The 19,852-nt window shown below is 38.0% G+C and overlaps 1 protein-coding gene across 9 annotated transcripts in view; it reads left to right on the top strand.

Moving 5' to 3' along the window:
- dlg3 (discs, large homolog 3 (Drosophila)) overlaps positions 1-19,852 on the top strand; it is an 88,354-nt gene that overhangs the window by 16,010 nt on the left and 52,492 nt on the right. For 2 of the 9 annotated variants that reach the window (XM_036214017.1, XM_036214019.1), the window contains exon 1: positions 3,908-5,132. The exons of 3 other annotated variants lie outside the window; for them this stretch is intronic. In XM_036214017.1, coding sequence (XP_036069910.1) covers positions 4,767-5,132 — 366 coding nt within the window. In that variant the 5' untranslated portion in view covers positions 3,908-4,766. Of the gene's footprint in view, positions 1-3,903; positions 5,133-19,852 lie in introns of those variants that run through there. 4 more of the 9 variants (XM_024284081.2, XM_024284083.2, XM_036214022.1 and 1 more) reach the window with 3 other exon arrangements.

The following is a 19,852-nucleotide window of genomic DNA, read 5'->3' on the forward strand; positions in this document are numbered from 1 at the left end:
CATATACATCCCATGTTTCAACGTCTATTGTGACTGCATCTCATCTTCTGCATATTTTTTCCAAATATTTTCACCTTCCAGCCTTCAGACACTTTCTACCTGCTCTCTTAACCTCCTACGTTACCTTCTCGTTTCCCCTTTCCTCTCTGGCTCTGCCTTTTTATGCACTCACTAAATCTACATAAATCTTTGTTCCTTGCAGATTTTTTTTCTTTTGCTCTCATCTGCTCTCCTCTGTGTGCAGACTCCAGCTTCACATCATTCAGCTGGAATAAGATGCTTGTTTAACTGTTTTAGTGGAGCAGCTGTTGTCCTCAACGTTTTCAATGCTGCTTTAATCAAACAGTAAAAATGTTTTCTAAAGATGTTGTAACTTCTCTCTAATTTGTTAGATTTTTCATTTTGTACTCAAAGCAAGAAGATCCAACCATTTCTGAGAATGCTAAACTTGCTTCTTCATCCTTCCTTGCAGTTTGTCAAAGCTGCAGTGGAGAAGCTTTGCCCATTTTGCTAAGGAGCTGCTCCTTTAAGACTGCCTCACTACCGAATATCCTTTTATGGTACTGCATCCGGTGAAGTGACGAAGGAGCAGAGCTTCTCAGAGAAATGCCTAGAAATGACTGAAAAGCTCGAAACACAGTGCATTTGGTGGTTGGGGGATGTAACGGCTGTGTATGCTTGTGTGCATGTGTGTGTTTGTCACAGGGTGTCCAGGTGGGTTTATGTAACAGTGGCTGCACAGGCGGATGCTGAGCTGATAGTGTTAGGAGAGCTGCAAGGTGAAAGGCAGACAAGCATCTCGGCTTGAAAGCACAAGATGTTTTGCTCATTAGAGGCCTCTTTTTTTCATTTGTTAGCAGATGTTCAGAGGCCTCGCCTATCATCTGTAACACAAATCATTTACTGCTCCAGCCTAATTAAAAATGCGTTTTTCTTTTCTTTTTTTTTCTTATTTCACCTACCCTGACATAAATGATATTTTATTTTTACTACAAAGTGTTTAATTTTCTGTAAAAATGAGCTTTACCCTTAACCAAGAAGGATTATTCTGTCATTACTTTGATCAAATTTGGGGGTAAAAGTATATTTTAGCAGCAGTGATTAAGCTTTATTTATCAGTTTTCATGCTTAAATGAAGTGATGAAAAGAAATCAAAGTGAAAATTACCTTTACTTTATTTTCTGTTTCCTTTTTAGTTGTAATTGTATTGATGGATGCTAACTTCTTACTGTCCTCATCAGAAAACAAGTCATTAAAGTCCCAGTCCAATCATCTTATGATCTAAAGTAAAAATGTTCCCAGTCGTCTTTTAATTATGATTATGCAATTGTTGGACAAAATCTAAAGACCTCTCACTTTCTAAGACATAGTTTCTGCAGAGCGGCAGGAGTTAATTTCTAAATTCGCCTCTGAGTTGTGGGCGGAATTGTTGTTGTGGAGTAGGCCCTTCCCATCATCCATCTGTCTACTCTCTTCTGCTACCTTACAGCCCCTCACAACTCCAACCTAATATTGGTGGTGCAACAACAATGGCGAGCAGTATCATACCAACCCAGCCGTACAGTTCTGAGACACGTGCCAGTTCAGATGTGGGTCTAGTCGTCTACATGCAGATGCATAAAAAATAGATCAGAGCGAGGGAGCTTGTGGCTTCCCGACTGTGAAAATATCTATTCAGTGAAATATGGCTATACTTCATTTAGTGATACTTATATTGATTTAAAATACTGCCATGGCAGTATTTATTAGTTATTTAAAAGCAAACATGTAGTCCATTCTTACTTTTTTTTCCACTCAAATAGTTCTAAAATGCCAAACCAAAAGCACAATGAATTTGCTTGGGTAAAAGCAACTTGTTTATGAATGCTAAATATTCTGATAATTAAATAACATACATATTACTTTTGTGAAAAATGTATTCATATTCAGATCATCCTTAAATCATAATTTAAAAAAAGTGAAATATTGTCTAGTATTGTATTGAGATAAATCAGGATATGTATCATATCATGACACATGTATCGTGATACCTGTCTTACTAATACACACCCCTAGCTTTTACGTCATTTTTTCATCTGCTACTGATTCACAACAATTTGAATAAAAATTTTTTTTAGCTTAATTATCATAATGTATGCCATCCATCTTGAGAAAACTGACACAATAACATATAGTGGGTCTTTAATGACCTCCACTGGATAACGATTGCTCTGTTTTAATTATGTAAGACAGCAGAAGATGTTTTTTTCTCCTCTAGGTGAAACATCAACATCACATTTTCTTTTCTAGAATGCATATTGAGTTGAGTCTTTCTATGGTAAAACATCTAACGGAATTCATCACTGAAGACAATATGGACTCTTATAGTATCGAGAAAGAGGTTAGTGTTTTTGTTTGGTCCTGTAGGCAGGGAAGGGTTTTGCTTGCTTCAGTCCTTCACGCTGCTGTTTTTTGGCCTCCACCTTCTCACTTTCTCTAGCCAGGGAAAGTGTGAAGTGGTTCCTGATTGAAAAAAGCAAATAAAAAAAAACTTGAGTCCTCCTGCTTTAGCTCCATGGAAAATCTCTGCAGGTTAGAGTGAAAGAATATCATTCTAATGAACTGAGTTACTGTTGCATGTAATTAAGTGTGGCTGAGCTTGCTGTGTGTGCCTCCTGGTATGCTGCAGCACTGCACTGAAGATCCTACTGAAGTAAATACGCTGATTGCATTGATCGTAATATGAAATATAAAGGGAGTGAATGTCTGAGTGTGTGAAACATTGCAACATACAGGTCATATAGAAAAATACTCTCTCTGCCATGCAGACACACCCAGTTCCGTTCCCCGTCACATTTCATTAATAATGCATGTATGCAGGACTTTAATGGCGACACTGTTGCATTCTCTCTCAGCTCTCTGTTATGATTAGCCTTCTTCCCTTGTGTCAGGATCTGTTATATCTGGCTGTGATCAACTCACAAATTCATAAGCATGCAAAATGGTTCACTGGCAGTCCTATCACATTACTGCAAATATAACTACCGCAGATACATGAAAGCCATGTAGCTCTCATTCTTTCGTCTCCCCCCCCTCATGCATTCTCACTCTCAATCTCTTCCTCCACCCACTCGAAAGCCAGAGCGTGTAATCTTGTTGGTTTGGTACACATGTGTTGATGTCATCATCCTGAACCATAAATGTGTTCCTAAAAGAGGAGCGCAGCTCTCTGCCTCTGCGTGGATTTTGACCTGCACAGTGAGATGAAATGGCTAAACTCCAGTGGAAGATGGTGCAAAGCAAAGTGAGGGGATTCGAAGATTTCTGCTGTCGAGAGGCAAGCCAAGTGTTAGCCGCAAAGTGAAGGATTTTCATCTGTTGCTCCTACACCCATCGTGAGATTATTTACAGATGTGTGCTCTGACACAGAGCCCAAGGTTGACAGCTGACGGCATCAGAAAGCAGCTAAATCTGCAGCTGAACTGGAGATGACTGGGGATGTGACCAGTGATTAGTCAGAGGGACAGAGTTGCTCATTGAAAGTTGGATTCTGGCTGCACTGGTCTGATGAAAAACACGGATTAAACTCGCAAAGGGTGGATTAGTGTCGGGGGTTATCACTGTTGAACCGCTGCGTAGAAATGTTACAGTTTTGCTAGAGATCATAAATGAAAGGGAGCACATGTTGGCTTTTTAATGTGGCAAAAGTCTCTTCTTAGCCAAAGGCAGAAAGCAGTTAAGATTTAGGTGTTCCTGTCCCTTTAAGAGGAGCTGTGGAAGTGCTGGGTCCTGTTGGTGCTGCTGCTGATGGCAGCGCTGCGAGTTGATTGGCTGCAGCTCTTAGGGCTGAGGTGCTAGAGGGATGCTGCTACGTATTCCTTTCCGCCCCTCCCTTTCTCTCACCGCCACCCTCTAGCTTGCTCGCTTCCCTCTCAATAATCCACATCTAGGGCAAGCTGGCTGAGAGGCAACCCAGTGCTCAGCTCCTCTCTGCCGGCTGAGAAAAAGAGGAGAGCGAAGACCCTTCTCAAAGCAGGACTAAAAACGAGAGATTTTTTTCAACCAACTGGAAGACGACCAACGGAGGATTTTCATCTGCGGATATCATTTATTTATACATATTGTTTATATATCTATATATATATTTGTACACACGCATATAGATATAGATATATATATATAAATATATTATATATTTATATATATATACATTTATCTCTGTACATATCTGTAGCTGTGCTTGTCTGTTTATATGACTATTTTTATATATTTGTGTGTGTAAATATATATATATATATATATATATATATATATATATAATATTATCAAAATATATATACATACACCCATGTGTGTATGCATATATCTATGAATATATTTGCGTATCACTGTGAGGCAAGAGAAGCGAGAAGACATTTTTGTCATCAGGGCTGGTCTCTGATTGCATGGTGGCATACAATATTTAATAATTTCCTTTGATCTTCTACGTCAAGAGGACAAAGACTACGTGACCATTTTGTATTTTTGTGTTCCTGTGCTGCTCGTCATCCATTCAGATCTCTATTTTTTTTTTTTTTTTTTGCTAACATCCTAGAGGAATAAAGGCGTCGGTGGTGAGGATTTGATGAAAAGGAGCAAATTTGTAGAAATTCCTGCTATTAGTGTTATCTGTGTCGGCATTAGCACTCTGTGAACCGATCACAGAGTGCTCTGTGAGATCTGAGGAGGCAGCAGAGACAGAGTGCCACGCCGCCCATCTCAGCTTCAACCTAGCCAGCACAGCCAGCATGCACAAACACCACCACTGCTGCAAGTGCCCAGAATGTTATGAGGTGACCCGTATGGCTGCCCTGCGCAGGATGGACGCCCCGGCATATGGAGGAGACTGGCAGGCCGAACCCTATGGATACCCACCAGGGTACGGAGGAGGACAGACCTTACCCCCTCCAGCCTCAGGGGGGGGTGGAAGCATGGGTGGAGGAGGGGGCACTTTGGGAAGAAGTAAGGGGAAAATGATGTCTGGAGGAGGCCCTGGAGGCCCCAACCCAAAAGGCCAATCCAAGAGTGGCCCAAAAGTAAATGGTAACAACTCAAGTGGACAAGGAGGATGGTGGCCTGAGTGCACCTGCACCAACCGGGAGTGGTACGACCAGGTAACCCTTCTCTCTGACTTCTTTATACAATTGAAGCTTGTAGGGCCTGAGTGAGAAGAATGGAACGTAAATGCAACTATAGGCTACTACAGTGAAACAGAAGCTGATCATGTATCAGCTGTGTCTGAAGAGAGTTCAGACTGAGTATTCATCTCGAGCCCTCTAGTTCCTTTTTGGTGAATGTGGTCTCTCTACTAGAACAGGACCAATCTGGTTTCATTGCGCACGCATGGAGATGATCGTCATGTTTGGGAGTGATGCATATGACTAATGGTTTTAGATTTAACATATCATGTAGATCAAATCAATTAGTCAAAGGCTTGTGCAGCTACTGCAGGCCCAGCCACTGCTCTTTTTGGCATTGAAGCTGTTCTCAGGTGCAATTGATAAGTTTAGGAAATTCGATGTAAAACATTAATCTCCTAACATCAAATTTAAGGATTTTTGTATAATTAGCCCAGACGAGGAAATGATGAAGCTGTTTAGGTGGCTCCACTTATATTTATCAGGCTGATTTAGCTTAAAAATTTGCAGCATAATGTATTAGTTGTGTAATACAAATGGAAAACATGTTTCAAAATGCTGGAAATTTGTCGCAGAGAGTGAACAAAACCTCCCCTTCCAGCGTTTCCTAATTCACTTATTTACACGTGTTTATGACTTACAGTTGAGGAAAGGTCAGGACAGCTTCAGAAGCAGTCTTTAATTAAGCAAGGTGCTTGTATGAGAGAACCAGAGTGATCCTGTGTGGGGGAAGGGTTGCTCAGAGAGCAGGAGATTCAAGAAACCGTGCTAGCTGTGCATGAGTATGTGTCTTTGCGGTCTCTCATTTGCGTCAAGTGAAGCCGCTGCATTGTTTGCATCGCCTCTGCTTTAGTGTGATGAAGGTTTTTTTTTTATTTTATTTTTTTTTTGGCGAGGAAGAGTTGAAAGAAAGGAGACGAGGAGAAAATGGAGGCTAAGAATGTGCAAGCAGAGTGGGAGAGATCTGCTGAGCTGAACCTTGTTACGAGCCTGGCTGATATTAGCAAGAGAGGATTTAAGCTTTTGGGGAGCAAAAAAATGAACATTTTACCACAGTTAGAGCTGCATCACAGTTCACGAAGGTGCATTTAATGTTAAACATATTTAAAAGGTTTCAGGATGTCTGATTATGTAAGAAATTATTGCTTATATTCTGAGAATCCATCAGGATTGTAAAATATTCAGCTTGTAGTAACAACAAAATGTTCTTTTCAGCTGAATCGTGATTAGTTTAGGTTTGATAGGTAAAGCACTGAGGATAGACACCTGTGTGGAGTTTTTTGAGGGTAAAATATCAAATAATTAATGCCAGAGACTGTTAATTCATTGTGGTTTTTTTCTTTCGGATTTGCTTGTTTCTGTCTTCTGATGGACCAACAATTTGTCCAGATTCTACACCTCCCTTTACTCAATGAGAGTTTGGGTTCATCCTCTCGCCCAACCAGGAATGGTATTAAGTATGTATTACCGGGTTTGCTGCTTATTTGATGAAATGGCATGGTTAATACACCTTTCAGTGGAGCCCTGAGTTTCTTTGAGTCTTACATGGAAATGTTTAATCCATAAGAGCTTGTTAAAGCGGCCGTTCGTCCCAACGTCTATGTCTTGACTTTAGTTTCAAATTCAACCAGTGCACAGATCCAGAACCGCAGATAAGGAGTCAGGGATAGAAGGGCAGTCATTTGGGTAAAAGTGTAAAGGTTGAAAAGGACAGAAATAAGCCAATATAGGCAGGCAGCAGCCCCGAAGAGGGGGAGGGGGTTATGTAAGAGGAGGCAGTTGGTGAAGCCGTCAGAGAGAGAAGCAGGAGACGCACTGACACTACGGACAGGCATCTGTCCCTCTGTCTCTGTAACAGGCCACGTAAATGGGCTTTACCCACATTTGCGTTAAAAAGGAGCAAAAACGTTCATCTCCGATCGAGCTTTCCCACTCTTTCGGTGTTGCTCATCCTTGCTGGGAAACATGAATGCTGCCCTTCCCCCCACTACCTATAAACCGCCGTTCAGCAGGGCAGTCATCATCACACACGCCCAATCGCACGGGGATATCATCGTATAGCTATCATAATAACCCATGCTTCTGGGTGATCTGAGCTGCATCACAGACATTTACATGTACATGTGAAGAAATCAGGAGATACTCCAGAGCACGGATGATTCCCCTTCTGTTTTAGCGTCTTCATTTACAAAATTATCCTGTCACATTTATCAATTGCTTAGTGGGTTAATTATAGCTTATTTCAGCAGGGATTTTAAAGAACATTCTGTCAGAACAAAAGCTTTTGAATTTAAATCTGTGTAAAATAGAGACCTCGGTCTACCGGGATCATCAGTCAGAAAGCTCCATGTTTCCCCGGCGGGCTTCAATCTGTCTCTGTGTCTTCTCCAACTCTATAGCTATGATTAGCTTGAAATATTAATATGATTTTACTTTATTCATTAGAATCAAGATTTTCGCCCCAAAAGCTGTGTCAGAACTGTTAACTACGTCTGTTAAACAGGCACAATAGGCACTGCTTGTCCGTTCTTTGAGCTTTGAATTCTAAAAAAGATTTTTTTTTTATTCTTTGCAATGGGCTTCTTTTTCAAACACTCAAAAAATGAATGTAGCATTTAGGCAATATTGGTCTCCCCAGCACTGCTGAAGTGCTCAGTCCGTGCGTCTTTTACGGTTGCTTTGATTTAGCGGTGTCATTGGTTTTAACATCTGTCTGATAAGATTTCGTTGGGTTGGATTTGATTGCCGTTCCTGTAACAGCGTTCCACAGAGTATTAGCAGATGGGATTTACAAGCACTCCAACCGTCCAAATGTCTTGAGCTGGATCCCGTTCTGTGATCTTGAAAGGCTCCCTCTAAAACCAAGAACACTATCATCACAGTAAGAGATTTGTCTAAGAAGATCTCTTTAGGTTTTTCTGATCTCTTCCAAAGAACAGTTTATGAATACATTTCATATTCTTAATATCTGTTTTTTGACTTTACATTCTGCTTGATGTGACACATAAATACTAAAAACTTACTATATTTCCTATGTGAAAATATTTCTTTTGAGGAGTAAAGATAAAATCATTAACTTTGTTAAATATTTAGTATGAATACATGCTTTAATAGGCTTAAATGAACAAGCTTAAACTGGTCATATGTCATAACTCTTCTTTAGCTCACTACACATAGAAAGAATTACAAATAAAAAATTTTTTTCAAGTGGCACAATCAGCAGATGTATATTTAGAAGGATCATATAGAACAATAAAAAAAGTCTGAAGTTATTCCTATCTAGAAGCGGGTAGAACTTTATTGGCTGAGATGAAACTCCAGAAAATGTGTGAGAGTCATATATTCTGAATGATCTTCAGTACAAGCGGTCAGTTTGTGCTCTGGACAAAGTTGAAGAAAGCCAATTATTGAAGTTGCTTAAGCATTGAAATAAGTGCAGATGGTCCCACAACCTGTAAAGCATAAGAATCCCCACAAGTGTATAAAGAGGAATAAGTATCACCCCAATTTATGTGTGCGTAATTCTTGATTTGTAACTCATATAATATATTTTTGCATAAATACAAAAATTACAAAATTAAAAAAAATACAATTTACACAAATTACAACACCTTGAAACTAATTCCACACGCAAATCTTTAAAAATTACGCACGAATCACTTGCTACGCACACACAAACCTCAGTTACACACAAATCTGTGGTGAAACTGTTTTCAGGTCTCAGAGATTCGTCTGCGAGTGATGTGTTTAAATAGTACTAGAATGCTGGGTCATCAGACGTTTCTTATCGACCACTTTGAGCTTAGATTGTGAATAATATCCAGTAAAACGTGACATTTTCCCCACTTTCTTAAACAGATATGCCAGATAATTAATGTAACAAAAAAGTCAAAACAATCGTTTTAAGAACATTTATCCCTTTAAAAATATTAATATTAATTAATTAATTTTAATAAGCGCTTTGAGGGACGAGGCTGCAGAAAGGAAGCGATCAGTTCTGGGAAATATTTGTATTTTTAAAGGGATAAATATTCTTAAAACACTTGTTTAGACTTTTTTTCAATATTAATTATTGTGCATATCTGTTTAAGAAAGTGGGAAAACTTACAAGTTTTACTGAAGTTCAAATTGCCTGATAAGAAATTTCTGATGACCCAGCATTCCAGTAGTATTTAAATGCATCACTCACGGACGAATCTCTGAAACGTGAAAACAGTCTCACCACAGATTCATGTGTAACTGAGGTTTTGTGTGTGCGTAATTTTTAAAGATTTGCATGTGTTATTAGTTTCCAGCTGTTGTAATTGCAATTTGAGCATGTGTAAATTGTATTTTTTTAGAATTTTTGCACCAATGCACAAAATGTGGGGCTGCACGGTGGCGCAGTGGTTAGCGCTCTCGCCTCACAGCGAGAAGGCCCCGGTTCGACTCCCGGCTGGGACCTTTCTGTGTGGAGTTTGCATGTTCTCCCCGTGCATGCGTGGGTTTTCACCGGGGACTCCGGCTTCCTCCCACCATCCAAAAACATGCTTCATAGGTTCATTGGTGACTCTAAACTTCCCCCTAGGTGTGAATGTGAGAGTGAATGTGTGTGTGATTGAGGCCCTGCGACAGACTGGCGACCTGTCCAGGGTGTACCCCGCCTTCGCCCATCAGTAGCCGGGATAGGCTCCGGCACCCCCGCGACCCCGAAAGGGATGAAGCGGTCAAGAAAATGGATGGATGGAATTCCACACACACAAACCCTAAGTTATTTCTCTCAATACAAGTGGTTCAGGACTGACTGAATGAGTGAAAGACAATCTTTAATAGCAAAAGAAGAGTCCACTTTCCTCAGATTTAAGTTTCAGAGGGTCGATGATGGTGGTCTTGTTGGCAGCAGGTCCAACATCCAAACCATTTTAGGTTTTATTTGTGCTCACAGATCATTTGCACTTTTCACAATGGAAGCTGTAATTCAGGATAGCACGATGAGGTTTTACTGAAGCACAGACTCCCTTTAATACAACCTATTTTCTAAAAACGTTTTTGCATTTTTCAAGGAAACGTGCAAAATCCCAGTCTGTAAACATTACAGAGGTAATAACAAATATAGTAGAGAATATGCGGAGTATTTTGTTATAAAAATTGCTGAGTTAATGTTCCTTTAGGATATATTCAATAAGATGATAGGATAGAAAGAGAGCTGAAACTCTAAATACTTAAGATTCTATTACATTTCTTAAAAGAGAAACTGTATGAATAAAGTGGCCGAAAGTGTAACCAGGCCTAAAATGCAAAAGCTGATGCATCAACTGAGTTTGTTAAGATGAAAAATGTCTGCTTCATCTGTATGTTAAAATTTTTTAAAGTAAATCTGAAAATCACTGGGAGATTGGTGCTGTCTGGAGCTTTTCTATACAGCAAACTCCTGAAAGGGAATTACTGCATGACTTTTAGCCTTTTCAGGAAATGACATATTCTGACTTAATAATCATGTCCTACAAAATAACAGAATCCTCTTGGTTTCAAGTTAGTTTTGATCATTTTAAGGTAACACACATTTAAGTCATGTGTACAGTTAACAGTGAGGTGTGCTACAATATTCAGCCAACACTTCTGATGAATAATATAAATAATTTAGCTTTAAAGTCTAAAACATTCCAATTAGACAGATTTGTTTTTTTAAATCCTTGAATGCTGAGACTTTTTAATGAAAGGAGCGTCCAGAAAAAAATCTACCTATGAGCAACAGTTACAGGATGAAGCATTAAATTTTGCCCAAGAAATATGGAATTAAAAAACAAACGAAGAAACAAACAGATGAAATAAGAATTACTCCTACTAGAGCAGATGGATGAGTCCCTGCTGGACTGTTAATGGACTCTTCCACTAATGCAACAGTAAGATGGAAGAAGGGTACAGATATAATTGGTATCAATAGAGACAATCCAGCTTAACTAGTTTTAAGTTTAATTTTGTTCTTAAACCAAAACTGGCTTGCAGACCTTGTGTGGTGTGTTTTTTTTTCTCCTAAAAATATTAACCTCTTTTCTTTTGGAAAATTTCGGAGTCTTTACGTCATTATTTTAGATTACCTGAAAGTTTTTGTCTCATCAGCAACAAACATAATTGTCAAAATTCTTAAATACAATTGTTATAGTTCAGTGTGAAGAAAATAGAAGGTATTTTAAGGTGCAACATACATTAAAATGCACATTTTTGAAGCATTTGAAAAGCTCAAAGAAGTTTAAAATGATGTGTTTACTGCTGAGGATAATTGAGTAACATTTTAGTTGTGCAACATGTTTGTACCACTAAATCCTTTAGAAGTGAGCCCTGTGAAATGCTGTGGTTTTGACTCAATCAAAGCTTGATCTGTCTTGTGGTTCTTTGATCTTAAACTGATCTTCTTCATTGTCAAAAATAAACATTCTTGACTTCTCCCCTTATTCATTTAGTGCACACTGACAATGAAATGCACATTTTATTCTACTTTGCATTGCAAAAGTTATGTTGATGCAACACTATTTTCTTTCTTGATTATTAAAATGTATGCAATTAAATCTACTATGATGAAATATTGATTTCCTCTAGTTTAAAAATGGATGAAAAGGTATTTTAGCAGCCATATCAAAACTTAGCAGTGACCTCTACGGCAAAATGCCTTACCACATGTTTTTTTCTGTACTGGTCAATATCAATGTATTTCTAGTTGGAGACACAAATGTAAATGTAAAACAGCCAAATATTCCCACTTTCCAGATGTATTCCAAATATATTTGCCAAATATTTAAATGTTCATGTTATTCATTTTGTTTTGTAACAACAAGCTTGTTCTACTGCATTGTTTGCTGATGTCAAAGGTCTCATTCTTTAATTTTAAAAGATTTCTTGTTTAGAACATAGCAGTTTCATCCTGAGCCCTTAGTGGTTTACATTTCTCAGAAAAGGGAAGGAGACCTGGAATGTACAGTTAAATCCCGACCCTGTATATTTTTTAGTCTGCTATCTGGAGGAGCATCATATTTTTCAACAGTTATGTTGGATAAACATATCAGACTGGAGATCACAAACAAATTCAGTGTTTAGGTTTCTGCTGGCCCTTTGCCAGACCTGTTTAGCCTCAGTAGAAAAGTATCATCTTTAAAGAACCTTTCTCCTCAAATTACCTCCACTTACAGTGGGGCAAAAAACTATTTGGTCAGCCACCAATTGTGCAAGTTCCCCCACTTAAAAATATTGAGAGAGGCCTGTAATCTTCAACATAGGTATACCTCAACTATGAGAGAGGAAATAAGAAAATGAAATCTTGAAAGTTACATTGTCTGATTTTTAAAGAATTTATTTGTAAATTATGGTGGAAAATAAGTATTTGATCACCCACAAACCATCAAGACTTTTTCTGTAAGAAGATCCTCTGTCCTCCACTCGTTACCTGTATTAATAGCACCTGTTTGAACTCGTTATCAATACAAAAGACACCTGTCCACAACCTCAAACAGTCACACTCTAAACTCCACTATGGTCCAGACCAAAGATCTGTCTAAGGACACCAGAAACAAAATTTTTGACCTGCACCAGGCTAGAAAGACTGAATCTACGATAGGTAAGCAGGTGGTGTGAAGAATTCAACTGTGGGAGAAATGGATTCTATGCACGGAGCTGTGTGACGTATATCCGATTTAAAATAAGACCGCTTGTTTACTTTCGGTTGTGGCTAACTCTATTTATTGACTTAACAAATTGTGTACTATTTGTGGTATTGTCTAATTTTGATTATTTCTTACATTGCATGTTAGTTTGTCATTGTGTGTATTCACAATTACAAAGAAACAGCAAACACCCCATGCTCACAAAACGCTACCATGTACTGTCTGATCATATGACTTCTCAAGATGAAATTTAGAAATGTTGGAACATTTAAAACCTGTTCAACAGAACTTTTTATGTGTAAACAAACTTTTAAGTGACTTTCAGACGACTGGTTCTACTCTCAGCTGATGGTGAGCTGGCTCTGCCTTCTTCATGGAGTGGTGGTAGCGTGCTAATGGGCACATTTGCCTGTGTTGAGACGTTTTAGGAAAGGGAATCACGTCTCGGACTGCTTCTACCTGACACTGAAAATTACATTGACAAAAATTTAGAAACACTCTGCTATGGAGTAATTAAAACACAACTAACGGGTTATAAAGAGAATCTCATCGATAATTAGATGTGTCATTCATGCTAGTTAGCATTAGCCAAAATGAAAAGTGACAACAGTATTCACACATAATTTTCTAAATACGTAAAGCCAGTGCCGAACTTTTTTTCTTGGCCACACGGACAAAAGGTAAGGTTAGGGTTGCGGTTTTTGGTTAATGCACCAAATGGTTCTCGATCTGCAGCTGTGTTTCTCGCTCTAGCTGTGTGGCAGCTAATGGGACTTTTAAATTAAATATGTGTGACCAGTAACAACATTTAGCTTTGGATGCACTTAAAATATGTGAAACAATTCAGCAATTGGCTGCACCTATTACATGTCCACAAGGTTTTGAGCTGTTTGGGCTTAAATACATCAAATAGCATCAGCCTTAGCAAAATAGTTTGCAATGTAGGATAGCAAATGCAATTTAAATCCCTTTTGCTTTTATATTTTGGAGTATTTTGCTAGAAAAACAACCGATCATTTATAGTCACTCTTGGTAGCTCCAAAAAATGTCCTGTAAACTCCAAATATTCCGTTATTTCCATCTAAACAATGGTCTACTGCCCCAAAATGATTGAGCGGTCTTATACCGAATGCGGAAATAGGTGGTGAATGTAGCCCATTATGAGGAAATGGCCAAAGATACACTTTTTGAATTATTTTAAATGTGATAGTCAATATAGGACAGATTTTTTTCCTTTAAGTAAAAGTTGATGTAAAAGCACCGGACCAGATACCAGCTCAAACGAGGAAAGCAAAGACGTACACGGATCTATTTGTCTGCAAGTGGATGCATCAGAATGGAGCGGAGAAGGAAGCTTGTACCTTGTCAATTGTAGCTTCCAAGTCACTAAAAGCTTTTACCAAGAGCATTTTTTCATCTGCTCCTGATTTACAACTATTTAAATGAAAGAAATGCTCAGAAATGCAATTTTGACCTTATTTTTATTCATATATTTCCTCCATTATGAGAAAAATGCTACAAGAACATGTTAAAAACACAATTTTCATTGGAGTGGGTTTTTAAAAACATGTAATTTAACCTCCCACATCATGTTTTTCACATACACAACACTGCTGGTCAGAAAGAAATATGCACAGTAAAATATGGAGTGATGCTGCACAACATTTACATGACCCGACTGTCTTGAAAACTGGCTAGTTGATGTCACCGTGCAAGCGAGATTCTGACAATCCCGCCACCATGATGGGAGCTGAAGAACCTGAACTGTGTTAAATTACACCCACATTTCCCTTAAAAGCCTCCATTTTTTCCTCTACCTTTGTGCTGTAATCACAACTGTTTTCACGTGGAGGCTGGATTCAGAGGACTGGATGGTGTCCTCTGCCAGCACATATTTTTGTTCATCAAGTGGTTTTCCCCCTTTGCTGAAATTTTCAACTTCAGCTGTGTGATGTACGATTTAGGGCAGCTTTTGTGTTACAAGAACAGTAGCCTGGAGCAGCAGGCTCTGTGAGTGGAGGTATGTGTGTGTCCTGCTGGAAGCCGAGGCTGCTATGCTCCTGTGATCCATATGGTCACTGTCAGAGGCTCTGCCAGGGCTCAGCCCCATATCAGCTCTCGCCTTCCCCTCACTGGCTTCCCACGGCCAGACGGAAGAGAGAACAAAGGGATTGCTATTTGTTTGCTTGCTTATCAGCTTTGTTTTCTGAGTTTTTTTTTTTTTTTTTTTTTTATAATCTCTATCGACTGGTGTAGAAACATGGCAGACTGGACTCCTGAATCAGCACTGGTATCATTTCGTGAAACTCTTTCATGGAAAGGAGGGTTGGTTTTAAATGTACCAAAGCTATGGTCACCTTAACCACTAAGAATCCAGGTTCATTTTCCTTAAAGGTAAAATTAGGTGGGATACACAACAGGCCAATTGGACCACATAATACATTTCTGATGTGTTTCTCTCAGGATACGTTCAGACAAGCATGTGACACATGTTCCACTGCGTGTGCATACAGATTCTTTATCCCACGGTGTTCACACTGAACAAGCAGGGAAGGGTTTCTTTTTCTTTTCTGTTAACTAGCGGATGTTCTTCACCTACAGCGGGAAGAGGCTTAATACACAATGTCGAAGCGGTACAAATCTTGCTCCAGGCTTTTTCTTTCACAGATTTATTCCCATATATGAAATAATTCTGGCCAACACAAACCACAGTTATTCATTTTTCCTTCATGATCAATTCTCCAATGGTTGACACTTCAATTAATTAAAAGGGACACTATCCATTCATCACTTCCAACTTTGAATCCCTTAATGGTTAAAGTTCGACCTGATTTAACTTTGTACACATGTTCTGTCGCTGCACGTTTTATAAGTAAATCCAGAAAATCGTCATAGAAACTCGAGCCTCTGGTTTTTGGAAACAGAAGCCCAAAACACGCATACATGAACGTTTTCATTTTGCTTAATTGTGCGTTGCGGAGTGTGGGATGAGCGCAACTTTACACCGATGTCACCACAGGTTATTATGGGTTAAAAAAAAACACTAGATATTGAGCATCTCTCTGTATCAGTTTGAATTTTACATACACTTCTTGACTTTCATCACCTATATCTAATCAATACCAGAGAAGAACCTGCACATGAACCTTCTGACTCCTCTTTATTCCTGTGGGGGTGTGCTGGGGCTTTGAAGAGTGCCAGTAGTGTTAGAGCTCTCAGTCTGCTGTCATATCAGCTGTTACTTTGGTAGAACAGTATGATACACATAGCCCCACACTTTCAGTTTAAAATGCCTTAGTGACATAAAGAATTGAGTACAAAGTAAAAGGATTTAAATGTTTGTTTACCACAAATATTTAGTTTGTTTTCATTGTTTTCCTTTTTTAAAGACAATGGAGCAAATGTACATATTCACAAATAGTTAATATTTTGCTCATTTTTAGCTTGAATTTAATATTTTATCAGGTCATTTTTTTATTTATTTTTTAATTCTTTTTGAAGATCCAAACATCCCTTTTTTTGGAGCTTAGATTTTTCCTTTTAAAAACATATTTTTTGCAAATATTGATTAAAATGTCTTTAAAATAGGCTTTTACTTACTGGTTAAATTCACATTATTGAAATATTCCTTAAAAACAGGTCTGAGATGATATCAGTGGAACAGCTGAGGAGCAGGCTTTAAGTATGACATTGTTAATCACAGACGGGACTATTTTTGTACATTCTGATGCTTTTGAACTCAATTATCAGCACAAGTTATTCACTGACTTTCAACTGTTTTAATCACTCTGACTGAATATTTTCACTGTTATATAAATGCAGGCTCTCCCTTTGAGAATAAATAATTAAGAGAGTCCTGTTTAATTCATGTTGACACAGTTTTCCATTGTTTTTATAAAATGTTTATGACATGGAATGTTGAAAGAAGAAATAAGCAACATTTCAAATAGTACAACATGCTTTTTCACTATATTTTTCTCTTAAGTCATATTCCCTATATGCACAGAAGTTGCTGTTTGATGCTTTGTGTGCAGCCTGTTATCTAATGCTATTAAATCGTCCCCAAATACATTTAGTTGACCAATTCCTATAGCTCTACACCTCAACCAAACATATCTAGTTTATTTGTAGTCTTTAATTTTAAAAAAGATTCAGTCAATCTCAGAAAATGCTCTTTAATTTTAAATATTTTTGTTAATGTTGGTTTTATTTGAAATGACAGGTTTTTGACACTGTAGTTTGCACGTAAATCCGTTTCACTGTGGTTTAAATCTTCTGTTGTAAATTTATTTTTTGAAGTAAATCATCATTCATAAAATAAATATCCCTATGCTGTCATCCATTTTCTGTAATTATGTATGTCAGTGTGTGTAAGCGAGTGTGTGGAGGACATTTGGCGAAGCTGTGCGATTCTTACCATGTGTAGCTGCACCGAGTGCCATCTCTGTCTAATGCATTATCCAAGCAGCCCGTCAGCCATTTGGTTTGCCCCCCATTCTGTGTGTGTTTCTGTTTTTGCTTGTTTTTTTTTTTGTTTTCAGAGATCGCCCCAACCTTACATCAGTCAGCCTGTCTCCTGCTCTGTTCTTTCTTCTCAGCATTTTACAGATCTTTTTGAGGGCTAAGTGCAGCTTTTAGAAATGATGCAACAGCGTCTATCAGCCTTTGATTTTTTTTTGTAACTTATAAACAGCTAAAGATGTATTTCATTTACACATGACTGGGTTTGTCTTATGTCTGCATTGTAGTTTTCTGCAGGACACGCTCACACTTTTATCATTAAAGTAAGTAAAACTATGAAAAAAGCATTAACTTGCTTTAATATTTTGCTTGTTGTAGATGCTATTTTAAGCAAACGCAACAATAATACATTTATTTAAACAATATTAGAAAATAGTTTACATCTATTGTGCACCTCAAAAGTCACACCTATACGACTTGATGCAGTCTTGTTGATAAAATCAATCGATTTGAATGGATTTAAGCTTGATAGGTCAATCGATTCTAAAATATGGATCGATTTAGCACATAAAGCTAAAGTCCGCTAGCTTGATGCTAACAGTTGATTGAATTTTCTATAGGCTGGCTAATGCTAACACTCGGTCGACCAAAGCATACATCGCTGACTAAATGAACATCTGTATAAACTCACAGGCATGAATTTTCTAGACTCTTTTAAGGAAGTATTTTTTAAAGTAACCATTTGTGGTCTAAAACACAAGTACTGCTAAAGCGTGATCACCACCTAGTGTCCAAACTGAAACGTCCTCCAGGAGAAGCAGAACAATGTTTACACTGTTAATGATCTGAACATTTTTGTTAGAACTTCTGCTTTAGAGAAACCATGTAACACTGTATGATATTAACAAATATCATTATTTCACTGATACATTTTACAGTATGTGAACTGAATCAGATTAATACAAATATATTCAAAACATATTAATGTATTTCTAAACAAAAGTGTAAGAATTTTGTACAATAATTCTTCCCGAGAGGCAACCTCCAGACTTCCGGATTGAAGCACATTAAAAAATGAAAGTACCTGTTGCCAAGTGAGGCCACAGAAGGTTTAGTGACATAATCAACTCCCTATTCACTCCAATGTAAAATTATTTTACCTCAAAACAGAAACAACACTCATTTACTTCTCTGGTTAGTTTAAGTATCTACCGTTTTTGATGAACGTCATCATTTAATTTTATATTTGAGAAAGTTTCAAAACAAAGATACTTCTGATATTTATTTATCTATGAAATTGTTCTTAGAAATAGAGTTTTACCACCACCCTTAACTTATAACTTTCCCTTCTATTTTGTCTATCAAACCTATAAATTATAACCGGGATAACGGTAACGAAATAGAGGATATAGTGCATGATCAAGTCTTTCTAATAACTTTTATCCTGGAAGTGTTTGACAAATTTAAAACAAGAATGAAACACAATTTGATGACTCTTTATCTCTTATTGTACTACATTTTCTTTTGAATGATGTACGTTTAACTCTTTTGTACCTTACTGTCTGTCTTCTACTGTAACCTGTTTTTCTTTTTATTACTAAAAAAATGAGTTTATCTTCAAAGGAGCATGAAAAATGTTTGAACACAAATGAAATGAGCACAATGGACTCGTTTTCCGTTGAATCAGCACACTGTATCTTAGGTTCACAAGAGCGTCCGGTTTGTCCCCACTGAATTGACAGCTGACAATATCCAGACCTGTGCCTGTTGTACCAAAACCACAGACGTTCCTCCGTCTACTGTCAGACATTCTGTCACGATCTGCCCCATCTGTTCAATGAGTTCGGAAAAAACAGAAGCCCGTCTCCAATTTCTGAGACACAACATAAATAGGAGCGTAGCCACAATGCCTGGGATATAAACAATACGTACAAGCTTAATACCTAACATTTTATTACATTTTTGGAAGGACATCCTGACCCTAGAATCATATTTATGGATTTTATTACCTCTTGTTTTTCTTCCTCTTTTTTTAATTTTGGTAAATTTCTCTGCTGTGTAACATTTACTTGGTTACAGTAAAGCAAACTGCTAACCCAGGTTTTTTTCATTGCATGGATGTTTGAATGGCTGAATTCAGGTTTTATGCTGAAATTTGTTCAGGAAAGATAAGACAGCCATTAATCTAATGAATAAGAGGATGTTGCAGCAGCGCTATAAGTCCCACTGCGATCATCGTTGATCAGTTCTGAAAGCGATCCCAGTGGTCTTTTAATTATGATTATGCCGGTTTTAGTCAAAATCAAAAAACACAGTTGTTGTCTAGGGCATAGTTTAGCAGTAGTTCATCAGAGGTTTGTCTCTAGGTTGTGGGCAGGACTGTTGCTACAGAGTGAGTCCTATCTCCCTTCCCATCATCCATCTGTTTACACTCTCTTCTGCTAACTTACAGCCCCTCACATCCCCATATGGAGCCGACATTGAAATGTTCCCTGGGAGGAAGCTTGTGGTTTAATGGTTGTCGTTTCTACGTTACAGCTCTTTTAAGTGGCATATTTTAATCTGCTCCCGTCACAACAATTTGAATATAAAAAAATTATC

The sequence above is a fragment of the Oryzias melastigma genome, linkage group LG10 (assembly GCF_002922805.2).
Source record: "Oryzias melastigma strain HK-1 linkage group LG10, ASM292280v2, whole genome shotgun sequence".
Classification (NCBI taxonomy): Eukaryota; Metazoa; Chordata; class Actinopteri; order Beloniformes; family Adrianichthyidae; genus Oryzias; species Oryzias melastigma.